The 17,126-nt window shown below is 47.4% G+C and overlaps 1 protein-coding gene across 3 annotated transcripts in view; it reads left to right on the top strand.

Moving 5' to 3' along the window:
* LOC141153993 (uncharacterized) overlaps positions 1 to 17,126 on the top strand; it is an 802,172-nt gene that overhangs the window by 588,045 nt on the left and 197,001 nt on the right. For all 3 annotated transcript variants that reach the window (XM_073639352.1, XM_073639353.1, XM_073639351.1), the window contains 2 exons: positions 1,633 to 3,325; positions 3,832 to 4,002. In XM_073639352.1, the coding sequence (XP_073495453.1) occupies positions 1,633 to 3,325; positions 3,832 to 4,002 (1,864 nt within the window). The remainder of the gene's footprint in view (positions 1 to 1,632; positions 3,326 to 3,831; positions 4,003 to 17,126) is intronic.

The raw sequence follows: 17,126 nt of genomic DNA, 5'->3' as shown, positions 1-17,126 counted from the left end.
GGGCTCATTGCTCGGGTCGAGCACCTGAGTATTCCAATTTGCTCGACCCGAGCATCAAGCACCCAAGCATTTTAGTGCTCGTTCATCACTAATAAAGAGGCTAAAGAACTGTTTTTTTTTCTCTTCTCTGTTGTGGAGTTATTGGTTTCTTAAGTTTAGATGCTAATTTCCCCTTCAAACAAAGGGGCGTTAGCAGAGAGTTCTCTCAGATCCTTCTCAGCTTTTATTTTTCCCCCTTTAATACGCTGCCCAATCATAAGCAGGAGACATCATGCAGGGGAAAAAATCACAGCCCAGAGAAATATGGTAGTCAAATCTGAAAACTTTGAATGGAGCTGTACCCAGTATCTGGCCACCGCTGGACCAAATTATAGCTGATCGGTGAAGGCATGAGGTTTCAGACCCCTGGAGGCACGAGGTTTCAGACCCACATTGATATGCTGTTGAAGACTTATCCTGTAGCTAGATCATCAAATTGCCTACCTCTTTATATGTTAAACAAATAATACTATATGTGTAGGGGGCCTTCATTTCACACTTAATTTATTGGTCCTATTAAATCATGCCAAATGCCCAAGAAGTTAGGTTCATATGTTCTTGCCATACAGTTTATGCTCTGTTCATATCTCATTATTGTTTCCGTCAGAGTTCTGTGTCAAGAAAGCCCTGACGTATACCATTGTGGCATATGTTAGCCCATGACAACCATTTTAAAAGGTATTCTCAAATTTGAAAATGATCCTCCTATCCACAGTATTGGGGATAACTTACTGAACACTGAGTGTCTGATCACTGGGGTGACCAGCAATATTGAAAACTAGGGCACTGAAGAGCCTTATGTAAATAGAGTGGAGGTCTCTCATGTGCACCTCCGCTCCATTCATTCTTAATGGGGCTGCCACAGATTGCCGAGAGCTGCGTTCGGCTTGTCTTTGGCACTTCCATAAGAATGAATGGTGTGACAGTGTGCATGATCAACCTCCTCTCCATTCACATGGTCTTCAGAGCTCAGTTTCTCAGGATTGCTGGGGGCCCCATCTGTCAGACCCTCAAAGATGAGGAAATTTCAAACTTGGGAATATCATGGTTACAGTAATTTCTACAGCACTTTGCTATCATTCAGGTGATAGGTTGGGGTGCTGGGATTTGTGAGAACTGTTGGGAGTACTATTATTATCATGATTATGAAATAAGCGAAACATAATAATTGGCCAAGATTTAAAGACGATTATATATAGGAAATACGAACAAGAGAAACCACATCTTATAAAAAAATTGCCTAATGAAATAAATAGCGTCTTTTTCTAACAAGGAATATGTTGTAAATCTCTTTATTAGAGATGGGGAGATCGATTACTGGGACTACTGTTTATCGGCCAGGTCACGAGTCTCTGGCTGCTGAATGGTAAGTTCAGAAATTTCTTCCCTTCCAAGATCCCCAAGGTGTCTTTTGATGACGTTGCACAAGCCCGGCTAATTAAATCCTGCAACAAGGATCCCGGAAGGAAAAAGAGTCGTTAGCCTTCCATCCAGCAGTCAGATGCCCATATATAGTATTTATTTCTAAGATGTAGCAATTCAGTGAATTGTTTTAACTTGTTACCTTGACCTTTTGTTGACTTTTTTCTTTAGCTGTACAGAATGCTCAAAAGAAACATTTATATGAAAGAACTGAAAAACTTGTAGAGAACAAACCTCCAAGATGTAATCAGCAAGAGGAAAGTTACCCATTCTCTACACGTTATGTGAATCTCATCATTGTCTCCACTGATCACTTTAGGCAACGCTCTGAGAATGAGCTCATAAAGATGGGAGAAAAACATGAGGAATATTTAAAGAAATCCCAATATGAATTACAGCACATTTTTCTAAACAAACTGTTCCGCTGGTGCCACCGATCTAGAGTTGTGCCCCATATGGTAATGGTGAGCGGAGTGCCCGGTGTAGGGAAGACCACCCTGATGCAGAAGTTTGTCTATGACTGGGCAAGGGAGATATTATATCAAAGATTCTCCTTTGTCTTTTTCTTCAAATTCCGGGAACTCAACAGACTGGATAAGATTAGTCTGGAGACCCTGATTCTACATCAGTACCCATATCTGGAGGAGCAGCTTCAAGACATCTTTCAAGATTCAGAGAAACTTCTTTTTATATTTGATGGCTTAGATGAAAGTCTTCATGACATCGATTTCACATCCCCTCACTTGTGCTCTAATCCTAAACAGCCCGAACCTTGTGGTCAGATTGTTGTTAGTTTGGTGAGAAAATCTCTTCTGAATGGATGTTCTGTTCTGATGACAAGTCGCCCAACCAGACTGGCATCTATAGATTGTAGTGTTTTCCAGAGAAAAGTAGAAATCATTGGATTTTTTCCAGAAGAACGACAGATGTACTTTGAGAATTTCTTCTCTAACCATGAACTGGCAGAAAAGGCTTTTACTTACGTGAAGCAGAATGAGACATTGTACACGTTCTGTTACCTCCCGTCCTACTGCTGGATCATCTGTACAGTGCTATCCAGGAGCTTCCAGCCCACAAGTAGTGATCAGCCGGTGTCATTATTACCCAAAACTGTGACACAACTCTTTGCCATATTTATCGCCAACATCCTGTCCAATCACAGCTTGCATAAAAGTGACTCTCAAAATCTCCTGCGCTCCATCGGGTGGATGGCAGAACATGGGGTGATGAATCACAGGATTATTTTTGATGATCGAGATCTGGAATCCTTCCATGTGGACAAGAAGTCAAAGCTTTTATCAAGTTTTCTGATGGAATCGGAGGAACCTGTGACTTATTCCTTCTTACATCTCACTGTGCAGGAATTCTTCTCCGCCTTGGTGCATTATGTGGATTATTCTCCTGCGAAGTTACTAAAATCACTATATAATGCCATATCATATTCTGATGGACGCAGTGAAATGTTCCTCCGGTTCCTGTTTGGTCTATCAGACAACTCCACAAGGTCAATACTAACTGGATATCTGGACAAACAAGCATCTCAGGCCTCCAGAGATGTAATCACTTGGGTGAAGAACTTAATTGTAGAAAAACAGAGTCAAAGTAAAACCAACAAGCAACATCTTCTCAGTATATTCTTCTATCTGTATGAAACCCGAAATAAGGCTTTAATGCTAGAGTCATTAAAATCACACAGAAAATTAGACTTTTCTGGAATTCACATGTCATCTCCATACTGCATGGTATTAGCATTTATCCTGGAAGTATGCACAAATATAGAAATGCTCAATTTATTTGGATGTTCCCTAGACATTGAAGGACTAGCCAGACTTGCACCAGTGTTACATAACCTGCATATTCTAAGGTACAATACAAATTATATTTTATTTTTATGTGGTATTAGGATTCTAATCAAAATCTAATGTATTGCATTCATGTGTCAAGGCTGTTAGTTTGGGTCCTATTATAAAGTAGATGTTGGGTATATACCTTATAGCCTATTAAACTTTGGTTTAGATCCCTCTAGCAGCAGAAGACTGTGCTAAGCATGACCCTTTTAATTATGGTAGCAAGGCAAGGACTGGATATTGTGATCTAAGTCCAGAATATCCGCAATGGTGAATATATTGGTTTATTTATTTTTATATATCGTTAAAAACACCAACAAGTAGAATTAGTAGAAGTGCACATTCGATGTGGTACTATTGTTTATATATGTTTTATATGAGGATATTGGGTAATAATGGGTGACATGTAAAAGCTAAAAATGTGAAGAAGGTACCAAGATCAACCGGTCAGGACTTTTTTTTAGACATTTACAATCTACCGTTTGTATAACGCTCTGTGTCACTTATTTTCTTATTTTGACAGATTAGATGATAATGATCTACCAGACAAGTCCTGCATCCAGTTGGCGTCTGTAATAAGGAATAACCGGTCCCTAAAGACACTTGTCCTGTCTGATAACAGTCTGTATGGTCCTCACTTCAGTGACCTAATGGAGGCTCTGTCCAGTCCAGACTGCAGGATAGAGGAATTACAGTGAGTATAAGAGACGTGTACAGGACGGAGACGTGCGAGTATAAGAGACGTGTACAGGACGGAGACGTGCGAGTATAAGAGACGTGTACAGGACGGAGACGTGCGAGTATAAGAGACGTGTACAGGACGGAGACGTGCGAGTATAAGAGATGTGTACAGGACGGAGACGTGCGAGTATAAGAGACGTGTACAGGACGGAGACGTGCGAGTATAAGAGACGTGTACAGGACGGAGACGTGCGAGTATAAGAGACGTGTACAGGATGGAGATGTTCGAGAATAAGAGACGTGTACAGGACGGAGACGTGCGAGTGTAAGAGACGTGTACAGGATGGAGACGTGCGAGTATAAGAGACGTGTACAGGACGGAGACGATCGAGTATAAGACGTGTACAGGAAGGAGACGTGCGAGTATAAGAGACGTGTACAGGATGGAGACGTGTGAGTATAAGAGACGTGTACAGGAGGAGACGTACGAGTATAAGAGACGTGTACAGGAGGAGACGTGCGATTATAAGAGACGTGATCAGGATGGAGATGTTCGAGAATAAGAGACGTGTACAGGACGGAGACGTGCGAGTGTAAGAGACGTGTACAGGATGGAGACGTGCGAGTATAAGAGACGTGTACAGGATGGAGACGATCGAGTATAAGACGTGTACAGGAAGGAGACGTGCGAGTATAAGAGACATGTACAGGACAGAGACGTGTGAGTATAAGAGACGTGTACAGGATGGAGATGTTCGAGAATAAGAGACGTGTACAGGATGGAGACGTGCGAGTATAAGAGACGTGTACAGGATGGAGACGTGTGAGTATAAGAGACGTGTACAGGAGGGAGACGTGCGAGTATAAGAGACGTGTACAGGATGGAGACGTGCGAGTATAAGAGACGTGTACAGGAGGGAGACGTGCGAGTATAAGAGACGTGTACAGGAGGGAGACGTGCGAGTATAAGAGACGTGTACAGGAGGGAGACGTGCGAGTATAAGAGACGTGTACAGGAGGGAGACGTGCGAGTATAAGAGATGTGTACAGGATGGAGACGTGCGAGTATAAGAGACGTGTACAGGATGGAAACGTGCGAGTATAAGAGACGTGTACAGGAGGGAGACGTGCGAGTATAAGAGACGTGTACAGGAGGGAGACGTGCGAGTATAAGAGACGTGTACAGGAGGGAGACGTGCGAGTATAAGAGATGTGTACAGGATGGAGACGTGCGAGTATAAGAGACGTGTACAGGACAGAAACGTGCGAGTATAAGAGACGTGTACAGGACGGAGACGTGCGAGTATAACAGACGTGTACAGGATGGAGACATGTGAGTATAAGAGACGTGTACAGGACGGAGACGTGCGGGTATAAGAGACGTGTACAGGATGGAGACGTGCGAGTATAAGAGACATGTACAGGATGGAGACGTGCGAGTATAGGAGACGTGTACAGGACAGAAACGTGTGAGTATAAGAGACGTGTACAGGATGGAGACGTGCGAGTATAAGAGACGTGTACAGGATGAAGACGTGCGAGTATAAGAGACGTGTACAGGAGGAGACGTGCGAGTATAAGAGACGTGAACAGGATGGAGACGTTCGAGAATAAGAGATGTGTACAGGACGGAGACGTGCGAGTATAAGAGACGTGTACAGTACGGAGAGGTGCGAGTATAAGAGACGTGTACAGGATGGAGACGTTCGAGAATAAGAGATGTGTACAGGACGGAGACGTGCGAGTATAAGAGACGTGTACAGGAGGAGACGTGCGAGTATAAGACGTGTACAGTACGGAGAGGTGCGAGTATAAGAGACGTGTACAGGACGGAGACGTGCGAGTATAAGAGATGTGTACAGGATGGAGACATGCGAGTATAAGAGACGTGTACAGGACGGAGACGTGCGAGTATAAGAGACATGTACAGGACGGAGACGTGCGACTATAAGAGACGTGTACAGGATGGAGACGTGCGAGTATAAGAGACGTGTACAGGACAGAGACGTGCGAGTGTAAGAGACGTGTACAGGATGGAGACGTGCCAGTATAAGAGACGTGTACAGGACAGAGACGTGCGAGTATAAGAGACGTGTACAGGACAGAGACGTGCGACTATAAGAGACGTGTACAGGATGGAGACATGCGAGTATAAGAGACGTGTACAGGACAGAGACGTGCGAGTGTAAGAGACGTGTACAGGATGGAGACGTGCAAGTACTGTATAAGGGATGTGTACAGGACAGAAATGTGCGAGTATAAGAGACGTGTACAGGATGGAGACGTGCGAGTATAAGAGACGTGTACAGGATGGAGACGTGCGAGTATAAGAGACGTGTACAGGACGGAGACGTGCGAGTATAAGAGACATGTACAGGGCGGAAACGTGCGAGTATAAGAAATGTGTACAGGACGGAGACGTGCTGATATAAGAGACGTGTACAGGATGGAGAGTGGAGATGTGCGAGTATAAGAGACGTGTACAGGATTGAGTCGTTCGAGTAACAGAGACGTGTACAGGATGGAGACGTGCGAGTATAAGAGACGTGTACAGGACGGAGACGTGCGAGTATAAGAGACGTGTACAGGATGGAGACGTGCGAGTATAAGAGACGTGTACAGGACGAAGACGTGCGAGTATAAGAGACGTGTACAGGATGGAGACGTGCGAGTATAAGAGACGTGTACAGGATGGAGACGTGCGAGTATAAGAGACGTGTACAGGATGGAGACGTGCGAGTATAAGAGACGTGTACAGGATGGAGACGTGCGAGTATAAGAGACGTTTACAGGATGGACACGTGCGAGTATAAGAGACGTGTACAGGACGGAGACGTACGAGTATAAGAGACGTGTACAAGATGGATACGTGCGAGTATAAGAGACGTGTACAGGATGGACACGTGCGAGTATAAGAGACGTGTACAGGACGGAGACGTACGAGTATAAGAGACGTGTACAGGATGGATACGTGCGAGTATAAGAGACGTGTACAGGATGGAGACATGCGAGTATAAGAGACGTGTACAGGACAGAGACGTGCGAGTGTAAGAAACGTGTACAGGATGGAGACGTGCGGGTATAAGAGACGTGTACAGGACAGAAATGTGCGAGTATAAGAGACGTGTACAGGACGGAGACGTGCGAGTATAAGAGACGTGAACAGGATGGAGACGTTCGAGAATAAGAGATGTGTACAGGACAGAGACGTGCGAGTGTAAGAGACGTGTACAGGATGGAGACGTGCGGGTATAAGAGACGTGTACAGGACAGAGACGTGCGAGTGTAAGAGACGCGTACAGGATGGACACGTGCGAGTATAAGAGACGTGTACAGGACGGAGACGTGCGAGTATAAGAGACGTGTACAGGATGGATACGTGCGAGTATAAGAGACATGTACAGGATGGAGACATGCGAGTATAAGAGACGTGTACAGGACAGAAATGTGCGAGTATAAGAGACGTGTACAGGACGGAGACGTGCGAGTATAAGAGACGTGAACAGGATGGAGACGTTCGAGAATAAGAGACGTGTACAGGACAGAGACGTGCGAGTGTAAGAGACGTGTACAGGATGGAGACGTGCGAGTATAAGAGACGTGTACAGGACGGAGACGTGCGGGTATAAGAGACGTGTACAGGATGGAGACGTGCGAGTATAAGAGACGTGTACAAGGCGGAAACGTGCGAGTATAAGAAATGTGTACAGGACGGAGACGTGCGAGTATAAGAGACGTGTACAGGACGGAGACGTGCGGGTATAAGAGACGTGTACAGGATGGAGACGTGCGAGTATAAGAGACATGTACAGGGCGGAAACGTGCGAGTATAAGAAATGTGTACAGGACGGAGACGTGCTGATATAAGAGACGTGTACAGGATATAGACATGCGAGTATAAGAGACGTGTACAGGATGAAGACGTGCTGATATAAGAGACGTGTACAGGATGGAGAGTGGAGAAGTGCGAGTATAAGTGATATGTACAGGATGGAGACGTGCGAGTATAAGAGACGTGTACAGGACAGAAACGTGTGAGAATAAGAGACGTGTACAGGATGGAGACGTGCGAGTATAAGAGACGTGTACAGGACAGAGACGTGCGAGTGTAAGAGACGTGTACAGGATGGAGACGATCGAGTATAAGACGTGTACAGGAAGGAGACGTGCGAGTATAAGAGACGTGTACAGGATGGAGACGTGTGAGTATAAGAGACGTGTACAGGAGGGAGACGTGCGAGTATAAGAGACGTGTACAGGACGGAGACGTTCGAGTATAAGAGACGTGTACAGGATGGAGATATGTGAGTATAAGAGACGTGTACAGGAAGGAGACATGCGAGTATAAGAGACGTGTACAGGATGGAGACGTGCGACTATAAGAGTTTTATACAGGATGGAGACGTGCGAGTATAAGAGACGTGTACAGGACGGAGACGTGCGAGTATAAGAGACGTGTACAGGATGGAGACATGTGAGTATAAGAGACGTGTACAGGACGGAGACGTGCGGGTATAAGAGACGTGTACAGGACAGAGACGTGCGAGTATAAGAGACATGTACAGGATGGAGACGTGCGGGTATACGAGACGTGTACAGGACAGAAACATGTGAGTATAAGAGACGTGTACAGGATGGAGACGTGTGAGTATAAGAGACGTGAACAGGATGGAGACGTGCGAGTATACGAGACGTGTACAGGACAGAAACATGTGAGTATAAGAGACGTGTACAGGATGAAGACGTGCGAGTATAAGAGACGTGTACAGGAGGAGACGTGCGAGTATAAGAGACGTGAACAGGATGGAGACGTGCGAGTATAAGAGATGTGTACAGGACGGAGACGTGCGAGTATAAGAGACGTGTACAGGAGGGAGGCGTGCGAGTATAAGAGACGTGTACAGGACGGAGACGTGCGGGTATAAGAGACGTGTACAGGAGGGAGGCGTGCGAGTATAAGAGACGTGTACCGGACGGAGATGAGCGAGTATAAGAGACGTGTACAGGATGGAGACGTGCGAGTATAAGAGACGTGTACAGGACGGAGACGTGTGAGTATAAGAGACATGTACAGGACGGAGACGTGCGAGTATAAGAGACGTGTACAGGACGGAGACGTGTGAGTATAAGAGACATGTACAGGACGGAGACGTGCGAGTATAAGAGATGTGTACAGGATGGAGGCGTGCGAGTATAAGAGACGTGTACAGGATGGAGACGTGCGAGTATAAGAGACGTGTACAGGATGGAGACGTGCGAGTATAAGAGACGTGTACAGGACGGAGATGTGCGAGTATAAGAGACGTGTACAGGATGGAGATGAGCGAGTATAAGAGACGTGTACAGGATGGAGATGTGCGAGTATAAGAGACGTGTACAGGACGGAGACGTGCGAGTATAAGAGACGTGTACAGGACGGAGACGTGTGAGTATAAGAGACATGTACAGGACGGAGACGTGCGAGTATAAGAGACGTGTACAGGATGGAGACGTGCGAGTATAAGAGACGTGTACAGGATGGAGACGTGCGAGTATAAGAGACATGTACAGGGCGGAAACGTGCGAGTATAAGAAATGTGTACAGGACGGAGACGTGCTGATATAAGAGACGTGTACAGGATATAGACATGCGAGTATAAGAGACGTGTACAGGATGAAGACGTGCTGATGTAAGAGACGTGTACAGGATGGAGACGTGCGAGTATAAGAGACGTGTACAGGATGGAGAGTGGAGATGTGCGAGTATAAGAGACGTGTACAGGATTGAGTCGTTCGAGTATAAGAGACGTGTACAGGACGGAGACGTGCGAGTATAAGAGACGTGTACAGGATGGAGAGTGGAGATGTGCGAGTATAAGAGACGTGTACAGGATTGAGTCGTTCGAGTATAAGAGAAGTGTACAGGACGGAGACGTGCGAGTATAAGAGATGTGTACAGGATGGAGAGTGGAGACGTGCGAGTTTAAGAGACGTGTACAGGACGGAGACGTACGAGTATAAGAGACGTGTACAAGATGGATACGTGCGAGTATAAGAGACGTGTACAGGATGGATACGTGCGAGTATAAGAGACGTGTTCAGGATGGAGACATGCGAGTATAAGAGACGTGTACAGGACGGAGAAGTGCGGGTATAAGAGAGGTGTACAGGATGGAGACGTGCAAGTACTGTATAAGGGATGTGTACAGGACAGAAATGTGCGAGTATAAGAGACGTGTACAGGATGGAGACGTGCGAGTATAAGAGACGTGTACAGGACGGAGACATGCGAGTATAAGAGACGTGTACAGGATGGAGACGTGAGAGTATAAGAGACGTGTACAGGACGGAGACATGCGAGTATAAGAGACGTGTACAGGATGGAGACGTGAGAGTATAAGAGACGTGTACAGGACGGAGACGTGTGAGTATAAGAGACATGTACAGGACGGAGACGTGCGAGTATAAGAGACATGTACAGGATGGAGACGTGCGAGTATAAGAGACGTGTACAGGACGGAGACGTGCGAGTATAAGAGACATGTACAGGGCAGAAACGTGCGAGTATAAGAGACGTGTACAGGATGAAGACGTGCTGATATAAGAGACGTGTACAGGATGGAGACGTGTGAGTATAGGAGACGTGTACAGGATTGAGTCGTTCGAGTATAAGAGACGTGTACAGGACGGAGACGTGCGAGTATAAGAGACGTGTACAGGATGGAGACGTGCAAGTATAAGAGACGTGTACAGGATGGAGACGTGCGAGTATAAGAGACGTGTACAGGATGGAGACGTGCGAGTATAAGAGACGTGTACAGGATGGACACGTGCGAGTATAAGAGACGTGTACAGGACGGAGACGTACGAGTATAAGAGACGTGTACAAGATGGATACGTGCGAGTATAAGAGACGTGTACAGGATGGATACGTGCGAGTATAAGAGACGTGTACAGGATGGAGACATGCGAGTATAAGAGACGTGTACAGGACAGAGACGTGCGAGTATAAGAGACGTGTACAGGATGGAGACATGCGAGTATAAGAGACGTGTACAGGATGGAGACGTGCGAGTGTAAGAGACGTGTACAGGATGGAGACGTGCGGGTATAAGAGACGTGTACAGGATGGAGACATGCGAGTATAAGAGACGTGTACAGGATGGAGACGTTCGAGAATAAGAGACGTGTACAGGATGGAGACGTTCGAGAATAAGAGACGTGTACAGGGGGGAGACGTGCAAGTATAAGAGACATGTACAGGACAGAGACGTGCGAGTGTAAGAGACGTGTACAGGATGGAGACGTGCGAGTATAAGAGACGTGTACAGGAGGGAGACGTGCGAGTATAAGAGACGTGTACAGGACAGAGACGTGAGAGTATAAGAGACGTGTACAGGACGGAGACGTGCGAGTATAAGAGACGTGTACAGGACGGAGACGTGTGAGTATAAGAGACGTGTACAGGACGGAGACGTGCGGGTATAAGAGACGTGTACAGGATGGAGACGTGCGAGCATAAGAGACGTGTACAGGATGGAGACGTGCGAGTATAAGAGACGTGCACAGGATAGAGACGTGCGAGAATAAGAGACGTGTACAGGATGGAGAGTGGAGATGTTCGAGTATAAGAGACGTGTACAGGATGGAGACGTTCGAGTATAAGAGACGTGTACAGGACGGAGACGTGCGAGTATAAGAGACGTGTACAGGATGGAGACGTGCGAGTATAAGAGAAGTGTACAGGATGGAGACGTGCGAGTATAAGAGACGTGTACAGGACGGAGACGTGCGAGTATAAGAGAAGTGTACAGTATGGAGACGTGCGAGTATAAGAGACGTGTACAGGATGGAGACGTGCGAGTATAAGAGACGTGTACAGGATGGAGAGTGGAGATGTTCGAGTATAAGAGACGTGTACAGGATGGAGACGTTCGAGTATAAGAGACGTGTACAGGATGGAGACGTGCGAGTATAAGAGAAGTGTACAGGATGGAGACGTGCGAGTATAAGAGACGTGTACAGGATGGAGACGTGCGAGTATAAGAGACGTGTACAGGATGGAGACGTTCGAGTATAAGAGACGTTTACAGCATGGAGACGTGCGGGTATAAGAGACGTGTACAGGATGGAGACGTTCGAGTATAAGAGACGTTTACAGGACGGAGACGTGCGAGTATAAGAGACGTGTACAGGAGGGAGACGTGCGAGTATAAGAGACGTGTACAGGATGGAGACGTGCTAGTATAAGAGACATGTACATGATGGAGTCGTATCAGTATAAGAGACGTGTACAGGATGGAGAAGTGCAGGTATAAGAGACGTGTACAGAACGGAGACGTGTGAGTATAAGAGACTTGTACAGGACTAAAACGTGCGGGTATAAGAGACGTGAACAGGATGAAGACGTGCCAGTATAAGAGACGTGTACAGGATGGAGACGTGCGAGTATAAGAGACGTGTACAGGACGGAGACGTGCGAGTGTAAGAGACGTGAACAGGATGGAGACGTGCCAGTATAAGAGACGTGAACAGGAGGGAGACGTGCGAGTATAAGAGACTTGTACAGGACGGAGACGTGCGAGTATAAGAGGTGTACAGGAGAACACGTGCGAGTATAAGAGACATGTACAGTACGGAGATGCACGAGTAAAAGGGACGTGTACAGGATGTAGAGGTGCGGGTATAAGAGACGTGAACAGGATGGAGACGTGCGAGTATAAGAGACGTGTACAGGATGGAGACGTGCGAGTATAAGAGACGTGTACAGGACGGAGACGTGCGAGTATAAGAGACGTGAACAGGATGGAGACGTTCGAGAATAAGAAATGTGTACAGGAGGACACGTGCGAGTATAAGAGACGTGTACAGGGGGGAGACGTGCGAGTGTAAGAGACGTGTACAGGATGGAGACGTGCGAGTATAAGAGACGTGAACAGGATGGAGACGTTCGAGAATAAGAAATGTGTACAGGAGGACACGTGCGAGTATAAGAGACGTGTACAGGGGGGAGACGTGCGAGTATAAGAGACGTGTACAGGATGGAGACGTGCGAGTGTAAGAGACGTGTACAGGATGGAGACGTGCGAGTATAAGAGACGTGTACAGGACAGAGACATGCGAGTATAAGTAACTCGCCCCCTGGGCCGTGGGGCACTCGGAACCGGGCTTCAGTGCTATGATGGGGGTAGTTGTGGCAACCCGATCCCGTAGCTCAGGGTGGTCAGACTAAATGCAGTGGCGGTCTATTTGTATGGTTTTGAGTGTCCGACTACGCCACCCGTGGATTGCAGTCAGGGATGATCGCCGCTGCAAGGCAGACTGCTGAGGCTGTTGGTGCGTGCAGCAGAGATAGTATAACTCTCCACGGGAGGAGTGTAGCCTCAGGGCAGCATGATAGGATGCTGGGGGTGATGGTGCAGGCGCAGCATGAATCACACAGAGTCAGTGATGCAGTTCAGGGTCTTTTACTCGCAGTTGTTATCCGAGTCACTTCTGCAGGGAATGACTGCCCGAGCCGTGCTGCGTCCACCAGGTGAGGAGCTCGGTCAACCCCCAGGCAATTCAGGAGTATGGCACAGGACCCCCTTTTATCCTTTCTCTGGCCTCTCGTGCCCCACCAGTGACCACACTTCTGTCCAGCTGCCTCGGGCCTTCTCTTGGTGAAACCTGTCGCCGGTTTCCCTGACCCTATGTGGTGCCTTCCTAGTGGGTGTAGCAGGGGGTCGCACCAATAGATGATCACGACCTCCGGTCTTTGGCTGAGGGATAATTTACCTCCACCAACTTGGGAATCCAGTACCCTTATTCTGCCTGACCCTTCACCCGTTGTCTCGTGGGTTCTTAGGGTCCCTTCTGCCTTCTTGTTTCTGGAGCCTTTCTACTCCTCTTTCTCTCCACCTTTCTTCCTTCTCCCCTTCCTCTTCTCCCTTCTGGCTCCGGCCTTCACCCTAGGCCTGTCTCGTGGAGCTGAGCTCAGGCTGAGCCACAGCTCCCTGTTAGCCCTCTCTGGCTGAACTCCTTCTCTCTGTCAACTCACTCCTCTCCTAAGATGGCCCCCACCTTTTATCTGTTTCACTGTGTCTGAGCTCAGGTGACCTGCAACCAATGAGCTCCTTCCTATGCTCCAGAAACCGTCCCCTTCTGCTATTACATCACAGGGTTCTCTCCCCCCTCCCCACTCCAGCCAGGGACATGGTCAGTTGTGCCTGCATATATATAAATGGGAGCACCGTCGAGCTGTCCCCCGGAAATGGGGTGTGTGTGTATGTAGCTAACTGAGCCCTGGTCCATACTCCATCCTTACCTGGTAGTGAAATATCACACTTCTGGTTGAGGTGCAATACCCCTGTAGCAACCGAACCCTCGGGGTGCTACATAAGAGATGTGAACAGGATGGAGACGTGCGAGAATAAGACATGTGTACAGGATGGAGACGTGCGAGTATAAGAGACGTGTACAGGAGAAAGACGTGCGAGTATAAGAGACGTGTACAGGACGGAGATGTGCAGGTATAAGACACGTGTACAGGAGGACATGTGCGAGTATAAGAGACGTGTACAGGATGGAGACGTGCGAGTATAAGAGACGTGTACAGGACGGAGATGTGCAGGTATAAGAGATGTGTACAGGATGGAGACGTGTGGGTATAAGAGACGTGTACAGGACGGAGACGTGCGGGTATAAGAGACAAGTAAAGGACGGAGACGTGCGGGTATAAGAGACGTGTACAGGACGGAGATGTGCGAGTATGAGAGACGTGTACAGGATGGAGACGTGCGAGTATAAGAGACGTGTACAGGACGGAGATGTGCGAGTATGAGAGACGTGTACAGGATGGACACGTGCGAGTATAAGAGACGTTTACAGGATGGAGACGTGCGAGTATAAGAGACGTGTACAGGATGGAGACGTGCGAGTATAAGAGACGTGTACAGGACGGAGACATGCGAGTATAAGAGACGTGTGCAGCAGTGAGACGTGCGAGTATAAGAGACGTGTACAGGATGGAGACGTGCGGGTATAAGAGACGTGTACAGGACGGAGACGTGCGGGTATAAGAGACATGTAAAGGACGGAGACGTGCGGGCATAAGAGACGTGTACAGGAGGAGACGTGCAAGTATAAGAGACGTGAACAGGATGGAGAAGTTCGAGAATAAGAGATGTGTACAGGATGGAGACGTGCGAGTATAAGAGACGTATACAGGATGGAGACGTGCGAGAATAAGAGACGTGTACAGGATGGAGACCTGCAAGTATAAGAGACGTGTACAGTATGGAGATGTGCGAGAATAAGAGATGTGTACAGGAGGAGACGTGCGAGTATAAGAGACGTGTACAGGATGGAGACATACGAGTATAAGAGACATGTACAGGACAGAGACGTGCGAGTATAAGAGACGTGTACAGGATGGAGACGTGCGAGTATAAGAGACGTGTACAGAACAGAAACATGTGAGTATAGGAGAAGTGTACAGGATGGAGACGTGCAAGTATAAGAGACGTGAACAGGAGGACACGTGCGAGTATAAGAGACGTGTACAGGATGGAGACGTGCGAGTATAAGAGACGTGTACAGGATGGAGACGTGCGAGTATAAGGGAAGTGTACAGGATGGAGACGTGTGAGTATAAGAGACGTGTACAGGATGGAGACGTGCGAGTATAAGAGAAGTGTACAGGATGGAGACGTGCGAGTATAAGAGATGAGTACAGGACGGAGACGTGCGAGTATAAGAGACGTGTACAGGATGGAGACGTGCGAGTATAAGAGACGTGTACAGGATGGAGACGTGCGAGTATAAGAGACGTGTACAGGACAGAAACGTGCGAGTATAAGAGACGTGTACAGGCGGGAGACGTGCGAGTATAAGAGATGTGTACAGGACGAAGACGTGCGAATATAAGAGACATGTACAGGACGGATACGTGCGAGTATAAGAGACGTGTACAGGACAGAGACGTGCGAATATAAGAGACGTGTACAGGATGGATACGTGCGAGTATAAGAGACGTGTACAGGAAGGAGACGTGCGGGTATAAGAGACCTGTACAGGATGGAGAAGTGCGAATATAAGAGACGTGTACAGGACGGATACGTGCGGGTATAAGAGACTTGTACAGGATCGAGACGTCCGAGTATAAGAGACGTGTACAGGAGGGAGACGTGCTAGTATAAGAGACCTGTACAGGATGGAGACTTGCGAATATAAGAGACGTGTACAGGACGGATACGTGTGAGTATAAGAGATGTGTACAGGAAGGAGACGTGCGAGTATAAGAGACGTGTACAGGAGGGAGACATGCGGGTATAAGAGACGTGTACAGGAAGGAGACGTGCTAGTATAAGAGACCTGTACAGGATGGAGACGTGTGAGTATAAGAGACTTGTACAGGATGGAGACGTGCGAGTATAAGAGACGTGTACAGGAGGAGACGTGCGAATATAAGAGACGTGTACAGAATGGAGACTTGCGAGTATAAGAGACATGTACAGGATAGAGACGTGTGAGTATAAGAGACGTGTACAGGATGGAGACGTGTGAGTATAAGAGACGTATACAGGATGGAGACGTGCGAGTATAAGAGACGTGCACAGGAGGGAGACGTGCGAGTATAAGAGACGTGTACAGGATGGAGACGTGCGAGTATAAGAGAGGTATACAGGATGGAGACGTCCGAATATAAGAGACGTGTACAGGATGGAGACGTGCGAGTATAAGAGACGTGTACAGGATGGAGACGTGCGAGTATAAGAGACGTGTACAGGACGGAGACGTGCGAATATAAGAGACGTGTACAGGACGGATACGTGCGAGTATAAGAGACGTGTACAGGATGGAGACGTGCGAGTATAAGAGACGTGTACAGGAGGGAGACGTGCGAGTATAAGAGACTTGTACAGGAGGGAGACGTGCGAGTATAAGAGATGTGTACAGGATGGAGACGTGTGAGTATAAGAAACGTATACAGGACGGAGACGTGCGACTATAAGAGACGTGTACAGGACGGAGACGTGCGAGTATAAGAAACGTGTACAGGATGGAGACGTGCGAGTATAAGAGACGTGTACAGGATGGAGACGTGTTAGTACATGAGACATGTACAGGATGGAGACGTGCGAGTATAAGAGACGTGTACAGGATGGAGACGTGTTA

The sequence above is a fragment of the Phyllobates terribilis genome, unplaced genomic scaffold (genome assembly GCF_046119375.1).
Source record: "Phyllobates terribilis strain yellow unplaced genomic scaffold, ASM4611937v1 Scaffold_7__3_contigs__length_470593459, whole genome shotgun sequence".
In the NCBI taxonomy this organism is placed as follows: domain Eukaryota; kingdom Metazoa; phylum Chordata; class Amphibia; order Anura; family Dendrobatidae; genus Phyllobates; species Phyllobates terribilis.
This window is presented reverse-complemented; position numbering and strand designations above follow the sequence as displayed.